This window comes from Coenobita brevimanus, chromosome 29, assembly GCF_032717465.1.
Source record: "Coenobita brevimanus isolate Jiangsu-jjx chromosome 29, ASM3271746v2, whole genome shotgun sequence".
In the NCBI taxonomy this organism is placed as follows: domain Eukaryota; kingdom Metazoa; phylum Arthropoda; class Malacostraca; order Decapoda; family Coenobitidae; genus Coenobita; species Coenobita brevimanus.
The window spans coordinates 38,620,129-38,643,759 of record NC_136982.1 but is presented as its reverse complement, the minus strand read 5'-3'; the positions used below and the strand labels follow the sequence as shown (position 1 = coordinate 38,643,759).

General features: G+C 41.0%; 1 protein-coding gene across 1 annotated transcript in view; it reads left to right on the top strand.

Annotated features, from left to right (window-relative positions):
* Window positions 1-23,631, top strand: part of LOC145395008 (N-acetylneuraminate (7)9-O-acetyltransferase) — a 131,969-nt gene that overhangs the window by 71,716 nt on the left and 36,622 nt on the right. Inside the window, exons 6-11 of the mRNA XM_080268753.1 lie at window positions 1,200-1,334; window positions 6,715-6,834; window positions 9,572-9,687; window positions 12,001-12,288; window positions 12,855-13,003; window positions 22,492-22,661. Coding sequence (XP_080124879.1) covers window positions 1,200-1,334; window positions 6,715-6,834; window positions 9,572-9,687; window positions 12,001-12,288; window positions 12,855-13,003; window positions 22,492-22,661 — 978 coding nt within the window. The remainder of the gene's footprint in view (window positions 1-1,199; window positions 1,335-6,714; window positions 6,835-9,571; window positions 9,688-12,000; window positions 12,289-12,854; window positions 13,004-22,491; window positions 22,662-23,631) is intronic.

The following is a 23,631-nucleotide window of genomic DNA, read 5'->3' as shown; positions in this document are numbered from 1 at the left end:
GGGACAGGAGTGTATTGGTGTTGTGGTGAGGAGAGGTAGAATGAGATGGTTTGGGCATGTGGAGAGGTTGGAGGATGACAGTTGGGTGCAGTAAGTGGTAAGTGTTAACGTTAGGGGTAGGGTTGCGAGAGGTAGACAAAAAAAGGCCTAGGATGAGGTCATTGTTTGTGACCTGAGGCGTAAGGGACTGAATAGGGAAGCTGCCAGAGATTGAGCATAATAGAGAGCCGTCCCAAGGTTGCCAAGGCTGATGCGCATGCATGCATGTTGGAGCCTTTTAGAAACAAATGAGACAGTATAACATGGGTTCACTGGGGATAGGGAGGGGGTGAAGGGTCACATAACCTAAATGTCAAAAAACCTTACCCTTTTAGGCTTACGTTCGGCATCTTCACCAGTAACCATGCTTTCCACTAGGGGTAGCATCCCTGTCAGACATGATTTCCAAGTCACAGGTTTCAGTATTTCACACCCCAAGAAGTTATTGGTCCACTTAATATCACACAGTGCACTATTTGTTGCACACTTGCACTGTTATTTGGTAATAGCAGTGGTGTTTCAGTGGCCTTACACGGACAAAATTAAGCAAAAGGGAGATGATTGTGGGGAATGTAAACACTAGGTGGCCCTTTTGGCTCAAACATTTGAGTGTTGTCTTGTGTGGGAGGCTCTGTGTATGCATGGGATTGTTGTATGCGGCCACCACAGTTGTCATATAAACAAGTTCGATATCATTACAGCATTGCGAAACTGGGTATAACTTAGTTCAGTGTTCCATCAATTTATACATACCAAACAAACATATAATGAGACCTGACTACTTATGATACCCTACAGCTTTAAAAATTCATGCACAGGTAAGTCAGCCTCAGCTTAACCTTGAAAGTTGGAACAGGTTCGAGGTGTTTGGTGCATTGATGAACCAGTCACCCCCCCCCCCCCCCTTTTTTTTTTTTTTTTTTTTTTTTTTTTTTTTTTTTGCAGTGCCCCTTAGACATTGATCAGTAACACTAAACACAACTGAGTGAGAAACAGACATCACCTCACGTTGACTTTGCATCTCAATAGAGTGTTTTCTGTCACTGTTGTCACTTTCAGTTTTCTTACATTTCTGTATGTAGCAGAATCAGCTATACCACCCCTAAGGATGTGTGTGATTTTCATGATAGTTCCTGATATTCTTGTCTTCCCTCCCTCAGAGCCTTGACCAAATTGGGTCACGCACACGAATGTTATGGATGCTGCAGGACCCTGTGGTACACGAAAAGCTCAAACCAGAACGCCGTGCTATTACCAATGATCAGCTTGACCTTTACAATATGGCTGCTATGGAGGTTAGCATTCCTCAGAAGAGAGGTTCGTATATACTGTTGATAATATTCTCATTTTTTTATGTGTCTCATTCAAAGTTCCTCTTTATTTACCAAAAATTACTTCTAATAAAACTGTTACTATGCTGTCAGTGCTTCTGTTATGGTAATCCTTATTATAACTTATCATAATTATAACTGACCTGTTGCTTCCTCATGAGAACCCTCCAAAAGAGGATGGATGTGGCAGAAATGTCTCTTGGCTGCTTGTTCACTACGTAATTGTCATGTTCAATCACCAATTGTTTTCCGTCTTATTGAGTGGAGTATGGTACAGTTAGTCCTCTTTAACCTGTTCCAGGCCATGTCCATATATATATATGGACAAACGTAGTGACCCAGAATGCCAAGTCTGTACATACACGGATATGGATTTGCACACAGTTGTGCAAAATTATTTGAGTCTGCCCCAATTGCATGACAGAAAATGTGAAGGCAGACATCCCTCCTTCCCTGCCATGAGTGGGAAAGGGGTAGAGGTCACACATCCTGTGCCCTCAGTCTCCCTGTAAGCTTGAGTGTCACCATGTCACACCGCGCCACCAAGGACATTATGCATACAGAAATACCTCAACTTATAATTGGTTCCAAGAGGACGTTCGCAAGTTGATTTTGTTCGCAATATGAAAATCCCTTACGGTACTACACGTACAACATAGAAAAACACTGTACTGTTCACTGATCTGTCAGTAGGGTTTTAAATGTTCTTAAGCAGTTTATATTGTATTATGAAATATAAATGCCTAAATTAACACAAGAAATGCACAAGAAAAACATACAGTATAAGACACAACTGTGTTCCTGCTATTGTCCGATGCCTATTTACAACTGATGAAAGATGTGGAACGTTTGCCACCTGCAAAGATGTGGATGTGGCAAACATTTTGTTTCGTTATTCGTAAATATACGTTGGACATAAGCGATAACAGTGTTATTTTATAAACATTACTGTTGCTCACCTAAGGGCAGACATAGCAGGACATGCAAGAAGTGACAGGAGGCAGGTGGAGGAGTGGAGTTAGGTGGAAGATGCAGATGAGGAGGGAGCAGTGGGCAAGTCAGGATTTTCGGGAGAAGCAGGCTGAATGGATGTGGCTGAAGGCTCAGCAGAGGAGGTTGAAGGCTCATCAACGGAGGTTGAAGGCTGTGGTTTGTCTAATTTCGTTTCCACCCTTGGGCAAAACCTTGTGATTGACAACTGGGAAGCGTTGTTCTTTTTCTCGTCAAGGATGAGATGATACCCTGTCAGGGCATCATGCACAGCAGCATTGACTGCTGCCGTGTTAGCACTAGCTGTCTCACCACTTGCCTTCACGTTATGGAGGTTAGCCCATGATTTAAAGCGGTAAAACCATCAAAGACTTGCATTAAACTCTGCATCCTTTTCCTTAGGATATAGCTTAGTGGCCTTCTCCAGTATCAGCTCTGTGCCGTGGGGGATGTGCTGGTGAATCTGGTTGTCTATCCACACACTCAGAAGTTTCTCCATCTCCTTCATAATAAGCCCACATTTTTTGGCAATGATAGTGGACTTCATGAACACAGCACCCTTCACATGGTTAAAAATACGCTCCTTATCCTTATAACAGTTGTCCCCACAGTTGATCTGTTCATCCCAAATGAATCCGCTACTGCACTAATTCTTTAACCTCATTTAACACGTTTTATTATTTTGAGTTTTTGTTCCATAGAGATGGCACGTCTCTTCCTAGATGAGCCAGAAGCACCACTATCAACATGCTTGTATTTATCAGCCGTATTAAATGGTGTGAAAGTACTAAAAGCACAATGAGCAGCAATCCTCTCTTCTCCACATGAACAAAATAAAAACAAAAGATGGCACGTTAGCCCCCTAGCACCCACACTGCCGCCTAGCGACCTGCCTCACAACAACTGTCACCCGCCACATTCAAAAGCGGTCGCAACAGGCCGCAACAAGCTAAATTAGTTTTTCATGGTTATGTTCGTACCTGTGAAATGTTTGTTTATTTTTTTCATGTTCACATCTTTGAAATGCATGGATCTTGAATGCTCGTAAGTTGAGGCATTTCTGTACTCCTGACTTTCAGTCGAAGAACAGGGAAAGTGTGTTTGTGAGTGTATATAGTGTGTATAATGAAAGTAATATAAGTAAATGTAAGTACATAGAGTAAATCATGAAATCAAGCACAGGCATACCCCAAGATATGATACCCCTAGATTCGATACCCCGGCTTAGGGGTTGGGGTAGAAATACCACCATACCCTGCCAAACAATGGCCAAATCCCAGTTTATGATGGTTTTTATTTTCTTTACCAATTTTAATGATATTTTAGACTTAAATTTTGTGTTTAGGTTGATTTATAAACTGTTTTTAGACTCAGATTTATGTGTTTTAGTCATAGGTGGGGTGAACTTTGTCTTTTTTGGGTATAGTGTACTAAGTTTGATTTTTTCCAAACATATATTTGACAGTTTTCATATTTTATTTTTGGGTTTAGGTGAGTTATAAACTGCTTTTAGGCTTAGTTTAGCCTGTTTTAAAGCTATTTGGGGGTTTAGGTTAGCTAGAAGCTTGTTTTTGGACTCATGTGGGTGGGTTTAGGACATGGTTGGGAGGGAAACCCAGGCTCAGAAATGCATCCCTATACTTTACATGTTAAATCTACCCCTAGATGCAATACCCCGCCTAGCGATGGGTTTTTACTTAACCCATTGCGTCTTTAATCTGGGGTATACAGTAATACACCGATATTTGATACCCCAAGATTCAATACCCTGGCTTGAAGATGGGTGTTGAAATACCACCATACCCCACGTAATGATGGCCAAACCCCAGTTTGATTATGGGTTTTGATTTTTTTTACTGATTTTGATGATAATTTAGACTAAAATTGTGTGTTTAGGTTGATTTATAAACAGTTTTTAGACTTAGATTAATGTGTTTTAGCCATAGGTGGGGTGAACATTGTCACTTTGTGGTACAGTTTACTAAGTTTGATTTTTTCCAGACTTACATTTGATGATTTTCAGATTTTATTCGTTGGTTTTAGTGCGTAATTTATAGGTGTTAGGCTGTCCGCCAATGGACCAACAACACCTGTTTTCAGGCAGAAAACAGCCAAGGTCAGCTTTTTTAATATCACTAGGCTTATTTTAACCACTTTTCAGGTCAATTCATGGAAAAAAAAAAGTTGAAAGTGGCAGGCATTCGTGGCCAGTTTGCCTCCCACACCCTCAGCATTGGGGGCATGAAAGCTGACAAAGGCTCCGGCACGGAATGGGTTAAAGTCTAGGATTGTGCAGGCATTTTAAGTTTGACATGTTTCTGGTTTATGATTAAGTAGTAACACAAAAAACATTGAGTATCTGACTCCAAAGCAACTTAATAATGAAGAAATGGCTTTAGGTGCAGAAAAGGTGTTAATGTCCTCAGCAACCTTATAATGAAACAACATCAAGTAAAACAACTGAAAGCAAGGACTAACTATACATTTCTACTCTTCATGATTGCCCATATGGTCATCCTCATACAGTGTTAGTTTCAATGTACTGGTAATTTTTATAAAGCATATTTAACACTGTTTGCATGCATTCTCAATGCAGTTTATACCATCTCATGTATTTTTCTTTATTTATTTCACAAGACCACATACTCCTGCAGTTTTATCATCCATAATGTACTAAGGTTCTCATACAAGGTGCTAGTACTTATACCATCCATTCTGCTTGTATCTTACACTCTTACAGTACCATCTGGTTTATGCCTAAGTACCAAATGTAAGTATCTCCCACTTTACAATATAGATTAGTTAGTGGTTAGGGATTAATTGTTAAACTTTTTATAACTAATTGTTAATGGGAGTGTTTTCTGGCAGTGACTTTAAAAGCCAAACCAAGGAGAAAGTATTTTCACCCTGCTATAATCACAGTTTTATATAAAACAAAACAAAAAAATCAGACTCCACTTAATGTACAGTGCCGTGCTATAATATTAAAATGCATTTCTAGTCTAGAAGAGGGAAATCACAGATAGGTGGGGATTGAGACATACTCTTGCAAGCCGTTTCAGTGTTGTCACACACAGAGAAGGCTTCCAAACATTTCATAATAATAAGAAAATGCCCCCCAAAATGTGGTAAAGTCTGGCTAATTGTTTATTTGACTATTTCCACTGTGAACGTGCTTAGAAAGGAGTCTCTCCTAAACAGAATTATGTTATCAGATGGAAATAAAGATGTCCTTTAGTCTCACAGCTTAGTGGGGATTTTATAATACTTTCAGCCTAATGGGTATGTCCTAAGTTTAGTCAGATCATCAGGCGATAACCAGAACAAACAAACAAACAGACAAACAAACAAATCCTTGGGAAGAGGTGAAAAGGAAAAATGTGCAAATTAGATGTAAATGTTAACTTTTTCATTGCAATGATGTACTTTTTACTTTTATTCTTGGGCTCTCACCATCCACTCACTCAATGTAGTGCTGCTCTCGGGTGTCTGCCCTTTCCTCTCCTCTATCCTTCTTTTCTTCCATCCTCTTCTGTCTTTCTTTACTTCATTCTTTCCATGCCCTTCTGCCTATGGGTGACTTTACACTCCCTCTTCTGTCTTTCTTTCCTTCATTCTTTCCTGTTCCTTCCACCTGTGGGTGACTCTACACTGAGTGACAAGCCAAATTGTTTCCTGTGCACCAGGAAACCATTTGCTCCATTGGGTGGTAACCATAAAACCAAATAATGGCTCCTGGTGGTTTAGTGGGTAATTAAGGTGCTCTAGTCAGATTGAGCTGGTGAAGATATATATCCAAGAGGTTGTTGGGGTTTATTGCTCACGTAATGCCACTCAGGGATGAGTGAGGCTGGTCACTCTCATCTTTAATGTTAGGACCAACTTGCCTAGCCCCGGGCTCCTGTGCTTCTCATGGGGCAACACAGGATTGGATGATGAATGAAAAAGTGAATTCAGCTCTGAATGGACTTTTCAAATTGGACAGATTAGATACAGACTTCATTAATCTCTCTCAATTAGATACAGACTTCATTATTCTCACTCAATTAGATACAGACTTCATTAATCCCTCTCACTATTGAGGAGCTCTCATAGGTTGAGTAATGTTGTCTGGTAGTACCAAGAATATATTTTACATCTTTGGACTGAAGGGATTAAACTGAAAAAGTCACTAATGGATACCTGATTAATCACTAGGCATGTGTTATTTCAAGATGATCTCTAGCATCTGTCTCATTCTCTTGCATGTTGTTTTCCTGTGAGTGCATGGTTTATCCAGGTTTCCTACTCTGTGCATGGTTTATCCAGGTCCCTAACAGCTTCCGTCACCTGCTTATACCTAATGTTGTTGCAGGTGTTGTCAGGTACACGGGTGCGGCTGTGGTGGTCATCACGGCTTGTGGCACAAGGCAGCCTGGCCACCTCTTCTGATGGTCTCCATGCAAGCCATGTTGCTGTAAAGTATGACACACAGGTAGGCTGACATTCAGAAATGAGTAATTTTTTAATACGATATAAATCACATAGAATCATAGGTAAAAGAATTAACAAAAATATAAGTACTACAGGTATACTGTGTACATAATTATATACAATATGTACATCATCATCAGCATCATTACTGTCATTTCTGATTCTTTGTCCCCTCCTGGAAACCCCCTGAGCTTGGATTTTCTTTTCATCAGCACCAACAGTACTAGTTGTTGATTCTTTCACTTGTTATATATTCTTTCACTTGTATATTTCTTATCAACTGTCATCAGGCTTCAGCCACTGAAACTCTTTTTATATAATGATTTCCTTTCTTCCTTCCTTCCTTCCTTCCTCTTCTGTCTTTCCTTCATTCTTTCCTCTTCCTTCTGCCTACAGGTGACTTTACACTCCCTCTTCTGTCTTTCTTTCCTTCACTCTTTTCTCTTCCTTCTGCCTGTGGGTGACTCTACACTGAGTGACAAGCCAAATGGTTTTCTGTACATCAGGAACCCTTTTATATGCTGGGTGGTAACCATATAACCAAATAATGGTGCCTGGTGATTTAATGGGTGATTAAGGCACCAATTGTGTTTTGCCTGTGTAGGTTTATATCCAAGGGAAGGTTGGGATTTATTGCTCATGTAATGCCACTCAGGGATGAGTGAGGCAGGTCACTCTCATCTTAAATGTCAGGACCAACTTGCCTAGCCCCAGGTTTCTATGCTCCTCATGGGATGGCATAGGATTGGATGATGGCTGGATGGATTTTTTGCAAGAATGTCATCACTTTCTTCTCTTGTGTAATTCCCAGTATGTAAACCTTTTTTTAGTTTGGTTACCATATTGAATGCAAGGGTTGTTGTTCCAGCTGGTTCAGTAAAAAAATGAAATAAGCTTCATATATGTGCACTCTTAGTGCATGTTGAATGTTAGTAGGCTGCAGAAGGCCAGCAATAAAGGTGTGGTCAAATGCAGGATGCAATTACAGTAATTCCTTTAAGACCCGGACACCTCAGGTCCCAGACATTTTGGGCTTGGGATCTGGGACACCAAAATTGGCCAAAAAATGTCAAAATGCAAAAAAAAAGCTGATATTTGTTCATCCCTACTCTAAAGTTGCCACGCAGTGATGAACAGCTGTGTTTTGGTGCGTAGTTTCGGCAACGTCTGCTAGAGTGCCCCTGCATTCTCCCCATTTCTCACCTACCTACCGTTGTGACTGCACGCTCATCGCCATAGTTGCCCTCGTGCTCTTTTTTGTGAATAAACAATGAATAAACTGCAATACCTCGTCAGTAGACCACCTGGGAATTTACAGTGTTGTGCAGTGTTAAGAAATTAGAATTCAGAGTGCAAAGTATTCAGTGCAGAGTGCAACACTGACGTGTTGCAACTGGTGTGGCGCAAGTAAGAACAATGCAGTGTTAAACAATTATAATTCACAGTGCAAAGGCTTAAGTGCAGCACAACACTGGATTACTGTACGTGCAAGTGCACCTTCACCACTGTCAGAGCCATAGAGGGGACAGGTTAATCTTCGCGACGGCCACGGACGTGTCATAAGTACCCTGTACACTGCTAAATATTTTCCTTACTTCTAACTTCTTATTCTCTGGTTCTGTTTCATTTATTTTATGGTTTCTGGCCCTTATTTGTGTGAATAGGGTCTTAAATACAGTAGGTGCTGTGCATGTCCAGTAGGGAGCTATTTAAGTGGCTTTCAAAGTTAGGTTGGGTTGGGGTCTATAAGTGCCTGTCCAGGGGCATTTTTCCCAAGTCCCGGACAAGACCAACTCCCAGACGTTGCCTGGGTTCTATTACGTCATATCTTGGAGGAATTACTGTATATCTTTTTTTTTTTTTTTTTTTTTTTTTTTTTTTCCCCCACTATACTGTACTGGGGAAAAAAGTATTACAGTTACCTTTGCATATGTTGTATTCTTATTGAAGGAGAGCTAATTTTTCACATGATGTTAATGTACAGCATGCTATTGGAGTTAACTTTTTTTTTTTCCCTTTTCTTCATGTCAGTGAGAGCTTCCTGACTGATTAAATTATAAAAAAACATGATAGGGTAATGACTTGATCATTACTGACTGACTGATTGAATTATATATGTGAAGGTGTAATAACTTGGTCATTGTTAACTGACTGATTGAATAATAAAAAAAAAAAATGATGTAATGACTTGCTCATTAACACTGCAAAACCCAGCCAAGTAAAAGCACATGTCACTTAAAACACACACATATATTAAATCCATCTATCCACCATCCAGTTAGTGAAAAACACATAAAACTTGAAAAACTTCGCCCATGATTATGTAGAAGAAAAAAAAAATCCCTTGGGATAAGGGAGAGAAAATACTGCACTGTCCACGTATCTTAGGCTTGTTGTAAAAGAGGCAAGAGAAATGGATTGGGAACCTCATCTTTGGATTGGCATTGGGATTTGTTGATGCCTGTGCCCATTAATTACAAGCAGTCTCATAGTTCCAGAGAGAGAGAGAGAGAGATTGTACCTAAAACTTCCCCACATCTCTGACTTTCTTATGAAAGAGATAAGAGACCTTTCCACCTCATGAGTTCATAGGATTTGGTTAGGATGATATTGTTATTGTAAGTAGAGGAGAAAGATCAGAGAAATTAATGAAAGAAATGTGGATTGTGAAAGAAAGATATTTGAACTTCAACTTAGATGTGAGATTCAACCTTGATGTGTCCTTTCTGTTGCTGCAGATCCTCATGAACCTGTATTGCAACGATCACCTCAACTTTAATGATGGCACGTGCTGCAACTCCCGAGAGGCAGTTACAGCAACACAGATTGCAACCTTTGCCATCCTTTGTTCATGGTGAGATCTTGCTATAATGATTAGCTTTTTCCCCACTCCATAACTCTCTGGGAGTGGCTAAGGTGCTGCTTTTCACCAGGGATGAGGCATAGGAGGAGGAAGATTGGGAGGAAGTGACCCTGACTGAGTTAGAGGAAACAGGGCTAAATGTGCTGTTGTTATAGAAATGACTTTAGGGCTGCCTCTGATGTTATTTACAGTTTCATTGAGTCTCACTGTAGAGTGGGGCTGCGCAATAATGGTGCACCTATTATGTTAGTGTGTGGGTACCACTGACCCTTGGAGGTAATAGATTCTCACATATACACATATCTCGTTTTTCTGCAGCATACTTTACTCTTTTTATTCTAGCTGACTCTAGAATTATCACCATTCCATTTTGAATGCTGAGTTATAATATGTATTAACACTAGATTATGAGGCTAGCCACAAAGTGCTATGGAAAGAATGTAAAGCTGCAGCATTGTCCATTTCTGCTTGAGGTCCTGATAGAACTGGGCCACTCTCACCTCCTGAATATTAAGTCCTGGTTGCATGAAATTTGATGAGCCGAGATAGGAACAAGTGTCATTGGTTACTTATCAAATCAACCCTCAGATATGACTACACTTGGCTGTCAGTTGAGGTGAAAGGGATTGGAGATCTTCATTGAGTTATAGACAGTGTGCTACAGCAAAGGTGTTAAAGAAAGTATGATGTGATGGCATTGTGTTAGATGAAGATGAGAGGGAGTGGAGTGGCCAGCATTGATGCCATGACATGTATTAGGTCAGGAGTGAGCACTGATGGACAGAGTAATGAAGGAGTTGATTAGCTGGTGATAATGAATAGAGAAGAGAAGTGAGTGATTATGAATATGTTGTATCAAGGGCCATTTATGTCTGTTCAGTTTTATGTATAATATGGTGAAAGTGACTCTGATAATTATATATGCACCTTACAGTAATAAAGGATTGAAAAGGAAGAATAGATTTTAGAATGTACTAGGTAGAGAGATGGAATGCATGCCAAGGAGTCATTATAATGGGTGATGTGAATGGAAGAGTTGAATAATAGGTTTTAGAATGTACTAGGTAGAGAGATCAAATACGTGCCAAGGAGTCTTTATAATGGGTGATGTGAATGGAAGAGTTGAAGAATAGGTTTTAGAATGTACTAGGTAGAGAGATCGAATAAATACCAAGGAGTCTTGATAATGGATGCTGTGAATGGACTAGTGGTATGGATATTTTGAATGATATAAGCAATCATTTTGACATGTCAAGAAGAAAATTTGTGTGCAAGGAATTCATATTTTAAGTACAGAGAATTTCCTAAATATATATTATATTGAGAGAGAAGGTGACTCCCAGTGTGATGTCACAGTGAATGGAGAGAGACTGGAATTGGTGAGAGAGTTCAAATACTTGGGTACAGTGATAGAAAAGAGAGGAAAATGTGCAAAAGAAGTTTAAAGTAGAGTGACACAAGGAAGAAAAGTGGCTGGTGCAATGAAGGCCTTGATAAGAAACTGAGGCTTGAGTGCTGCAGCTGCACGAGGCTTACATGAGGGAGTGTTAGTGCCAACTCTAACATATGGGTGTGAGACTATGGTGTGGCATGAAAATGAAAAGTCAAGAGTAAGAGCAGTGGAGGTGGGATTGCTGAGGAATGTATGTGGAGTACAGAGGGTGGATAGGATACGACATAATGTGGTTCGTGAAAGGTGTGGAGTGAGGAAGTCGGTGGAAACCAGAATCAAAGAGAGTGTACTGAGATGGTATGGCCATGTGGAAAGAATGGATAACAATAGAGTGGTAAAAAAGGTATACCTGAGCGAATTTTAAGGAGGGAGGAGGCGAGGTAGGCCAAGGAGAAGGTTGCGAGATAAGGTGGATGAGTGTGTGAAGAAGAGAGGTTTAGAAGTCAGTGAGGCTAGGGAACTGACAAGAGATCGAGCTGGCTGGATGAATTTTGTGAGGAGAAGTGCATGATCAGGGATTTTGGCACCCCTTGTGAGCTTGGCAGCATCCGGATTGACTCAATTGGATACGCTGTGTGAAGCTGCAGAATGTGGTGAATGTTTTCGGCGTATCTGGTAGAGCCAGGATTCCGGGGGCTTGAATGATGAGTGAATGGAAGTGTGGCCTATTTGGATTGGGGAAGTTTGTGCTGTCTGGACATTGCTACTCCTCACCCTGCCCTTGGGTGGGAAAGGAGGTCCAGATGATGATGATGATGATGATATCTTATATACAGACTGCCCCCACTTAGGAGTTTGGCTTAACTTTTTTTTTCTGTTGTTATTTATTTATGTATTTATTTTCCATACAGCCCTATCATCATGATAGCCATTTCAATCAAACAGTGGCTGTGTGTCTCCAACCACATTCCTAATAATGAAACCACCACCACCGCTTCACTAGAAGACCCAAGTGCTCACCCACTGCTCAACAACCACACCAGCAACCACCAGCCCCCACAACAGACACCGCTAAACCACCAGAAACCAGAGACAAACGTGACACCAAAGAAGAACACAAAACAACCAAGCTACAGTGAGGTGCTGTGGGCCCTGGGCAAACTGGCTCTCATTATGGGGTACTTCTTCTTGTGTGATAGGTTAGTAGATTGAGATTGAGCCTGTTTATGTATGTAGGCACTGAATCACTATACCACATTAACCCTTAGAATGCGGATGGCATAATTATGCTCTTGATGCTATCAAGACAATTTCCTTTAACTTAGGAAAGGCCCTCCATACCGAAGGAGTTTTATTAATTCTATATCTAACCTCTCCAATTCAAAAAGTCTGGCCTGAATTGAGTTAATCCTCAGGAGATAGCAAGAATGAAATTACACATAATCCAGAGATTTGGTAGCAAGAACAAAATTACAAAATATCCTTAGACTTAGTAGGTTAATATCTGTTGTATCAGGTGTTGGTTGTGTTATTCTGTTGATGAGTAGATTCAGTTCCTGGAAAACAGCCTGAATGGGTTATACACCTTAATATCTACCTTTGTTACTTGTAGAAAAAAATGTTGAAATGATTTTGTTGAATTAAATCAGCATTTTATGACACTGTAGGTCTTATTAATGTAATTATGAAAAATAGCTCCCATAAGCATTTGCATTGTATCCGTTGATCATCTCTCTATTTCTACATCTTCTCCCCCTCACTTTAGAACGAGTCTCTTTATGAAGGAGAACAAGTATTTCTCTCAGCTCAACTTCTGGCTGCCACTGGGCTATGTCCTTGCACTGGGACTGTTCTTCACTGAGGACACTCCACACACTCGCCTCCTTCACCCACATATGACACAGGAATGGAAGGGTAAGCTGATGAAAGTAGAAGAGAGGTTAGGAGGCTATTGTTGACTTTGAGAAGATGGTTTGAGTATTGGTGGCCTGAGAAGAAAGTGAAGAGATATGAGGTAGTATAAAGGAAGAAATAGGGATACACATATTACTAATGGTCATCTCCCTGAACGTGGTGGAGATCTTCATCCTCTATCAACGTATTTCACATAGCTTAGTGGCACAGTAAGACAATGATAAGGTTATACACCCTTCCTATAGCACTTCTTTGTGATTATCACCATAGTTTAGTGTTGATATCTTGTTACATCATGGCATTCAAGATGGAGCGGTGGCAGTTTTAGGCCAAGTAAAGTGGATGGAGTATAATGCAAATAGATTGCTGTTTCTTTTGTCATCCAGTGAATGCTTTAGTTTATCATTTAGTTTAGATTCTCAGCATAATCAGAGTAGAAGTATTAAACACCAGTCCACTAAATGTTAACACCTTGGCCAGCCCGCATGTGCGCCTCACTCCATCCCAAGGTCAGCCAGAGGTTGCCAGGCAGTGAGTAGTTACTCGCTTATGTTTATACTCTTTTCTCATTTCTGACCTTTGTATTTTTCATGCTACACTATTCATTTTAGTATTAAATTGTTTGCGGTTGATTTTTCTATAAGGACATCTGCATAAAAGATTTAATAGAATATGAGCATTACCCATTGTGTAACAGAAGGTACACCCACATGTGAAAAAACATTGGCAGTTTGCATACTGTAAATGTGTATACTCTTTTTTTATTTTTGATGTTATTTTTTGTGCTGTATTATTCATTTTAGTCTCTTTTCGTTCACAAGTGTTTGTTCTACAGTAACAAACTATAAGATCTCACCAGTAATGACTAATTGGTGCAAGAAAAACACCATTATTAGCATCATCATCATCTAATCCTACGTTGCCCCATGAGGAGTGAAGGAGCCCGGGGCTAGGAAAGTTGGTCCTGGCATTTAAGATGAGAGTGACCTGCCTCACTCATCCCTGAGTGGCATTACTTGATGAATAAACCACCCAACCACCCTGCAGATATAAACCCTCACCGGCTGAATCCGATTGGAGCATCTTTATTACCCACTAAACCACCAGGAGCCAAAATTTGGTTATATGGGTACCACCCAGTGTAGTAAATGGTTTCCTGGTGTACAGGAAACCATTTGGCTTGTCACTCAGTGTAGAGTCACCCACAGGCAGAAGGAAGAGGAAAAAATGAAGGAAAGAAAGACACAAGAGGGAGTGTAAAGTCACCCGCAGGCAGAAGAAAGAGGAAAGAATGAAGGAAAGAAAGACAGAAGAGGATGGATGGAAAGAAGGATGAAGGAGAGGAAAGGGCAGACACCCGAGAGCAGCACTACATCAAGTGAGTGGATGGTGGGCGCCCCCACCTACCACAACCATTATTAGCAAAAGCATTATTTGTGTGACATTAAAATACATGTATAAAGGGTTTATTGGTGCTGCCACCCCAGGACATTTACCCATTTTTCCCTATGATAGCCTACCATCACAACTTTTTTTCATCATCATCATCATCATCATCATCCAGATCTCGTTTCCCACCCTAGGGCAGGATGAGGAGTAGAAGTGTCTAGATAGCCCAAGTTTGTCCACTCTAATGGGCCATGGTTCCATTCACTCATCATTCAAGCCTCTGGAATCCTGGCTCTGTCTGATACACCAGAAACATTTACCACATTCTGTAGCTTCACATAAACATATCCGATAGAGTCAGTCCGGACGCTGTCACGTTAAAAATGGGTGCCAGATCCCTGATCATGCACTTCTTCTCACAGCATTCAACTGGCCAGCTCGATCTCTTGCCAGTCCCCAAGCCTCACCGACTTCCACATCTCTCTTCCTCGCACACTCATCCACCATATCCCTCCACCTTCTCCTTGGCCCACCTCGCCTCCTTCTTCCTTCAAGTTCACTCAGATATACCCTTTTCACCACTCTATTGTTATCCATTCTCTCCACATGAACATACCATCTCTTTGATTGTGGTGTCCACAGACTTCCTGTCTTCGCATCTTTGACGAATCATATTATTTCGTATCCTATCCACTCTCTGTACTCCACGTATATTCCTCAGCAGTCCCATCTCCACTGCTGTCACTCTTGACTTTTCATTCTCATGGCATACCATAGTCTCACATCCATATGTTAAAGTTGGCACTAACTCTCCTTCGTGATGCAACATTCATGCCTCTGTTTCTTATCAAGGCCTTCATAGCACCAGCTACTTTCCTTCCTTATGTCACTACTTCCCACATCTTCTGCACATTTTCCTCTCTTTTCTTTTCCTCTCTTTTCTATCACCGTATGCAGGTATTTGAACTCTCTCCAATTCCAGTATGTCTCCATTCATTGTAAGGGTGCATCCACACATGCCCTCGAACGTGTGTTGACAACATGGTTGGCAACATGTTTGGGTATATGTATGCAGCAGTATTTGAACAGATGTATGCAAAACATGTTTCAGTGCAGCTTTGGACACTGGCAGCAGCAGCGATGGGATAAGTGTGTCCATACCAGGCAGCTGAGACTTCATCATGATGTTGCCAACATGATGTGAATGCTGCTGTTCCTAACATGTTTACAGCGTGTTCATTATTGTGTTGCATACATGTTGCCAGCACTTGTTTGAGCACACATGTGGATGCACCCTCACATCACACTGGGAGTCACCTTCTCTCTCAGTAACCATCACTTTATTCTTTTCTACGTTTACTTTCAAAGCACAACGCCTACAAACAACAGCAAAAGTCTGCACTAGTCAACCGAGTTCTTGTGCAGCATTTGCAAGTAGTACTGAATCATCAGCATACAACAAATTTGAGATATTCCATCCATCACCATTCATTACCAACTACTTTTTTAAACTGAAATATGATTAGTCATTAAATCATCATGAATACTATAAAATTCACCTTCAAGGAGTTAATGAGGTGTTTGGTGTGATGACTGTTCCGAGCCTTTCGCATGGAGGCTACTGCGGCATACTCCCTGACCCCTCGCTGACCTAGTCCCCACTCCTGCCACTTGCAGCAGGGTCACCCACTTCCGTCAACACTTCATTAAACCCCACAAAGTCAAAAGCTTCAGGCAAGTCCCCAGTGTCATCAGTGTCTTCATCTTCTTGAACCCCTCATTGGTGTTCTTCCTCAGCTGGCTGGCTTTGTGAAAGAAAGCGAGTGATGAATGATTGACGGCGGGCATTCACTCAGTCGTGATGCTGTTTCTGGCATTTTCTTGAAATTTGATTTACAGGTCCAATCATTAGTCATTAATTCTGATGGCTGCTCTTTCTCTCTGTCTCAGCAGACTTGAGTTTGGCATGAGTGCTGACCAGGCATGTTTAACTGTTGCCAGTGCTGCATTATTCCAGGCTTTGACAAAGAATTTTTCCTGTCTGTTGAATGTTATCTTTCTTCCAGATTCAGCAACATTCATTATGGTAGGGGTTGCAGGTATGCCAGGTGGAGTAGGTGAGTCAGGTGGGGCTGTGGAGGTGGAGGGGGAGGCAGCTGGTGAGTCAGGTGGGGCAGTGGAGGTGGAGAGGATGGTGGTAGGTGAGTCAGGAGAGGCAGCGAGGGGAGGATCCTCCATCTCCTCCTTGCTACTCCTCACTTTTTTGGCAATTTCCATCATCTCTTATTGTTTGTCGATTTCATTCATCTTGTTATGGACATATTTGTAGTATAACAACTTGGCATTTGCGAAATAACCATTATTTGATATGATACCCCGCCTAGTGATGGGTTTTTACTTAACCAAAAGCATCATTAAACTGGGGTATGCCTGTACAGTAAATATAGAGTATCTGTACTTACCACCCAATGATGTTTGTAGAGCACAGAAAGAATGGGAAGACATTGGCATGCTTTTTAAGCCTAGTGTCTTGAACATAGAACAATAAATGGATTTTTGGTGAATATTTTACTTTGATGACGTAAATAACGTCATCGGCTGCCGTATGAGAGTTTTTCGGATGACAAAAATTACATCATCTGGTGGGCAAAGTGTTAAGCCTTTTGCCACAATGATGCCTTATGTAATTCATTACTTCTAACACCAGATGATTTTTTTGGGCTTAGGAAGGGCCCCCTTGAACTGATTGGGCTTGATATTACATTATCACCATGAACCTATTCAGTGCAAGGGGACCTGTCCCCTCTAAGTTGAATTAGAAAAGCTGTCATCATACTCAAGGGGTTAAATAGTGTGCTATATTACAGTACCAGGATTGTCACATCAGTCAGTCAGATTTACGGTTTAGCTCTGACACTCCAGATCCCGTTGAGTGATGAGGTGGCACCCGACCCAGGATGGCTCCGGGTCCCGTCGCTTGACATGACTGTTCTTGTGCCAGTGTTTGAACACTTGTCCCGGATTTTTTCCCCACTCTTTCCCTCCCCTATAATCAGCTGACATAGCTGAGCACGTCATTTGTACCTGTCATTTATATTCCTGCCACCATGAATGATTATTGTCATGGAGCAAACTGGCACATTGTCCAATTCCTCACCCACCCACCTAGGCCATGTGACCTTTACTCTCACAAAACAACCCCTTCCCATGACAGTACTTCTGTGAAGGCTGTGAGGTTCCCCAGTGCACAGAGTGCTACTTTGATTTTCATACATTTGACAAATGTTAGTGTGAGATGTGTATTGGGAAAAACAATAGTGATGTTGGTGAAATAATGACAATACTGTAGTGACGTATGTGAAATATTTGATAGTGATGTTTGTGTAAATATTTACAACAGCGATGTTTGTGAAATATTTATGATTGTGATGTTTGTGTACTGTTTACAATAGTGACATTTATGATATAATTATGATAATGATGAGAGTGATGTGTTTTTATGAAAGAGAAGTGATTGGTGAAACATTTACGTTAGTGACGTTTATGTTCTACCATACTGATGTTTATGAAATATTTACAGTAGTGATGAGAGTGATGCATTTTCATGAAACACAAAGTGATTTGTGCAGTACTTATCCTGATAGTGACAGCTTAGAAAATAGTCAGTTGGTTACTACCTCAGTCATTGTCATCGTAGTAGAAATGTAGATTATTACAGTGGAAAAACGTGCCTGAGTGATGCCTTCAGAAATCTTATTACAGTTGATGTTTGTGCATAGAAATTGTAAATAGTATGTATAAGTGCCTGTATATAATAACTACACATAGAATATATATGAATTGGTCATAAGTGAAAAGAAGTAAAATAAGTGTTTGTAAAGCAGGAAATCAGTTTCGTATGCCATTGTGCAATGGGGAAGAGAATGGGAAGCTTCCACAAAAGTAATATGCATGATCATTCATGCTGTTTATTTGCAGTCACACACACATAGTGAATAGTAACAGCATGACAGCATGGAACAACTGGAAAAAAAGGGTGCAGTCGTGAGCTAAGAAACCAAGTTGATGAGACAGCAGCAGCGAGGAGGCAGGGAGTCTTGAGAAGGCTTTGAACGCATAGGTCCAGGGAGCAGAGCACGGTCTGACTCTGCTCACGCTTATGCTCACTGAAATAGAGCTGTTTTGTGAAATTTGCCTGTAAGCTGCAAGAGAAAAGTGTAAAAAATTCCTGGAGCCTAAGGGTTAACCCCTTTGCCACAGTGATGCTTATACATCGTCATAACCTGCCAGAGCGCACATATTCTGATGCCCCTATGTCGTCATATATCACTGCAACCAAAGAAGACCGCAGAGGGGTTTGTTTATTGTGCTAGGGCCTTTCGTATTGGTTAGTAAATGGTACTGAATATAAAATAAGCTCTACCCACTTTTTTTTTTTTTTTTCAGCCAATCCCAGTCTATGTGGGAGGTCAAGTGATCACTGGCATACTGGATAGTGACACTGCATGCTGCCATAATCAGTCTTGGCTGTAAATCATAGGAGTGTTTTGCTGCTCCCTCCACAGTGAATTATGGCTGGATCACAGACTATTATTGAGGAATCTCGCGATTCCTCAAGTGATGGAGTATCAGCCTTCGGTGCAAGACTCAGGTATTGATGACTCATCCAGTGAAGAACTAGAGAGTGATGAATTTGATGATATTGAAGAGAAGGAAGTTGATGGTGGCTGGCGCCTGGTAAGCAACAAATTTGATGACACACATCCCAGCCACATACCTGAATTTATGAGTGACTTTTTTGAAGGGGCTGAACCCAGGAATTAGTGGGTCTGAAATTGTGTCACCTTTGGACTCTTTCAAACTACTGTAATTTTTTATTCTGATGGGATGAAGAAAATAGCCTATGTGAATGGACATATCAGAGGGCAGATAAATTTTTCAGTGAACACCCACAGAAAATGGGTAAAGTAAGTACTGTACAGGTGGCCCTCCACATTTGCAGGGGTTAGGGGGACACAGTCCCCCATGAATGTGGATTTTCAGCAAATGTTTGGTGCACTTTCCCGTAAATGCCTCTACAGCTGCAAATCACTTTCTGTGAGCAAGTGTGCGCGTACTGTACCTAATAAACTATATCTGGGACCTGAAAGCAGCATAAAATATAACAAACAGCCGATGACTTGCCCACATGTGAGTGTGGGCAAGTTATCATCTACATATTTACCCTGACATCTTACAACCATACCAATGAAATTCAGTCTTGGCTCCACAGAGGCAATCCGCGAATCTGTGAGATCCCCGAAAGTTGATTCTGCAAATTGGAGGGCCACTTGTAGTATTATATTGTGTCCAGTTTCAGAAAGTGATATGTACACTCTTATAAGCCTTTTGTTAGCCATGGGAATAATGAAATTGCCCTGCATTGATATGTAGTGAAGCAAAATTAAGTTGTATGGTGGCCCAGCAGTGTTTGGTCCTGAAGTGATGAGCAGAAACTGGTTTGTCACCCTAGTTGTGAGTTCAGAGGCAGTGTTTCTAATAAGTATGTACTGTACATTGAATTACAGTAATTCATATTTGAATAATCTCTCACTGCACTGTATTATTTATGATAAACCCACTAAAAAATACAGTATCTTTCAATTTACTGTATATTATTTTTATTACAAATACAAACAGTGGCAGATTGAGTCTTACACACATACACACATAGGCCTATACTCACCTACATGCACATACACAAACATATGAAACATCATAGCTATTTTCACAAGATAGCAGCTCTTCCCTGGAAAAGCAGTGGGGGAGGGGAACGAGCAGGGGAACACTCGTACAGGGTACCACGCGAGAGTAGTCACCCTTGTGGCGAAGGAGTTAATTGTGTGTGTAGGTATTCATTTCTACCAGGAGGATAGACTTCTTATTTATTTATTTATTTATTTATAATGTGGTAGATGGGGGCACTCACCATCCACTCACTCAATGTAGTGCTGCTCTCAGGTGTCTGCCCTTTTCTCTCCTCCCTCCTTTTCTTCCTTCCTCTTCTGTCATTCTTTACTTCATTCTTTCCTCGTCCTTCTGCCTACAGGTGACTTTACACTCCCTCTTTTGTCTTTCTTTCCTTCATTCTTTCCTGTTCCTTCTGCCTGTGGGTGACTCTACACTGAGTGACAAGCCGAATGGTTTCCTGTACACCAGGAAACCATGTACTTTACTGGGTGGTAACCATATAATCAGATTATGGCACCTGGTGGTTTAGTGGGTAATTGCGGGGCTCCAGTTGGATTTAGCTAGTGAAGGTTTATATCCAAAGGGTAGTTAGGGTTATTGCTCACATAATGCCACTCAGGGATGAGTGAGGTTGGTCACTCTCATCTTAAATGTCAGGACCAACTTGCCTAGCCCTGGGCTCCTACGCTCCTCATGGGGAAACATAGGATTGGATGATGGATAGGTGGATGGATTTATTTATGTGATCCCTCTAAACGTACATTCCAGTCTGTCTGTCCTTCCGTCATCCAGTTCTTTATTGCCACATCAGAATAACAGAGGCACAGAACTAGACTACCGGTACTCTGTCCAGATATTTTAGGTGAGGGTGACCTGTCACACATCCCTGAGTGACAATGTGAGTAGTGAACCCCAGCTACCACTCTGACTCAGACCTTTGAGGGCCACATCTTGTTGGAGCACCTTAACTATGCTCATTTTACTCTAACAACCTAAAATTGCTAACTCTCCATGTTGATTATGCTGCATAATAGCATTAGATTAAACCATAGAATATGGTGCTAATTACAAAGAAATTCTATGGAGAGGGTTTAGAACCATAGCATTGTCATTTTTCCCCTGAGAGATACCTGACATGAGTTGCAAAAGGACAAAACTCTTGGCCAGCTGAAGTTAAAAGAATTGTAGCTGGCCCTAAACTCTTCAGAATTATGGTAGCCTAGGGTTGGTCTGTACACCTTGAAAGAGAGTAGCATGGGACTGGCTGGTTTTGTAGAGTATAAAATTCACTGTGATAGAAAATCTCATGCAGATTTTACCCATGAAGATTTTATTCTAGTTGCCACCAAATGCATTTATGCAGTTTAAAAAGACACCCACTCAGTCAAAGGGTCATCTTAAATGTCAGGACTAACTTGCCTAACCCTGGGCTCCTACACTCCTCTTGGGGCAACATAGGATTGGATGATGGATGGATGGATGTACTGATGAGTCTGCTAGCTACGATAATCCTGATGGTATGGATTACATATACTGTACTTTGTAAGTCATACATACAGTTTTATTACTGTATGCCCTTTCTGGCAGCGTAATACAGTAGTTGTTTTATATCATATATTCCATTTTGAAGATAACAGTAATTGTAAGTTTAATCAAGTGCTCATCATCATCATCATTGCCATTCTCTCTCTCTCTCTCTCTCTCTCTCTCTCTATCTTTTCTGCATCCCACCCTTTTCGTTTATTGGTGGGACATAAGAGAAGAGAGAGGAGAGTAAAGGGAGTAACGAGGAATTGGGTGATAATGATGTTAATGATTAGGCAGAAAATAATGAGAAGTAGGAGGAAAACTACCAATAGAGCGTCCAGTGTAAATGGCTAACCTGTAGTACATCCATTCACTCATCATTACTACCTCTTCTGATAAGGAACTTGGCACTGTGCACCCTGGGTGGAGCAGCTGCGCATCCATCAAGAAACCAAATCTCCTCACATTTCCCTGCACCTCGTCATGGGGAGGACCCTGGTCTGACTCTGGTGAGGCACTGTGTACCATGAGGGGGTGCCAGATCCCTACATGGTTTATGTACCTGTAGGACAGTCCCACAGCAGCAGTTGCTTACCTGTGGTTGATGGGCTATCTTAACGAGACAGTTGGGGGTTACAGAACAACATCAACAACCTCTCATTCTACTATGTTGTCAGGGTGGATAAGCTGGTGATACTGGAGGAGGAGGTGGTGAACCTGTCAGCATAGTGTCAAATGTAAAGACCCAGCCTGTAGAACCTGTACACCCATTCACTGATGATGATGATGATGATGATGATGATGTTGATGGTGATATACTTTTCATACCCCCACACCATCAGGATGGATGCAGTTGGTGATCTTAGTGTACCACATGACTGGAGCTTCACGGGTGCTTCCAATCTACATGCACATTCGAGTGTTGGTCTCTGCTTACCTCTTTCTCACGGGCTATGGACACTTTTCTTATTATTGGTCTGGTCGTGAGATGGGTATTGTCCGGTACTGCCAGGTAAGAGTTGCTTTTTGTATGTTTGAAGGTACAGGCAGTCCATATTATATTGTAGGAGTGTGTGCTAATACTCGTGTATAGTAAATATTTCCATACAGCTGGTACTGTAAATTGAGGAAAACTAGCAGATTATCTTTTCAGGTAGCAGTGGAACTGTTAGAGTCTTTCTGTTGTTATCTGCTAAATTCTCTTCATTCTGGGGATGTACAGTATTTTTAAGTTTACTTGTACAGGTACTGTCTCCAAACAGTTTTATTCAGCCTAGGAGAGGTAGATATAACCATGATAAACCCTTTATTACTGCAGATCCATTTTAAGTGAAATATAGCTATCTGGAACTAGCAAGAATAAAAGTAACAAATAAAATAAGAAAATAAGATTACAAAATGGGCATAAAAAGGTCACCATACAACAAGGACTTACTGTACATTATTTGGTGGTGTACTGGATTCCTTATGTACAGTTGCCAACAAATGGAGCGAGGACACCTAGTTCAGAATTGAGTAGGGTCCTTATTGTACTTGGTAACAGTGGTGTGTCATCATGGATCTTTACCCGGTGGTTCATGATATACAGTCGACCCTCAAATCAACGGACTAATAGGTGGGGACGAGTGTCCGTTGCATGAAAAAGTCCGCCGCTTGAAAATGAAGGGAAAAATAGCCTAAAACTCGTAAAATAACAAAAGAAATAGGATGGTATCGAAGATGAGGTGCAGCGATGCTATCGCAGACTAGTTTACCTCACAATATCCCATTTTCTATGGACCCATTATATTAAGACTTGCAGTTGCTTTATGGTGCACAGTAGAGTCTTCATACAATACGAGATAGGTTATGTAGAACCTCATGCAAAATCAATGTCACGCTAAAACGTGACATATTTACATGTAAAATAGGGGATTAGGTTCTAGGAGCCCCATATTTTTCGTTGAAAATATATTTAAAGATAGGTTATAAGTACAAATGTC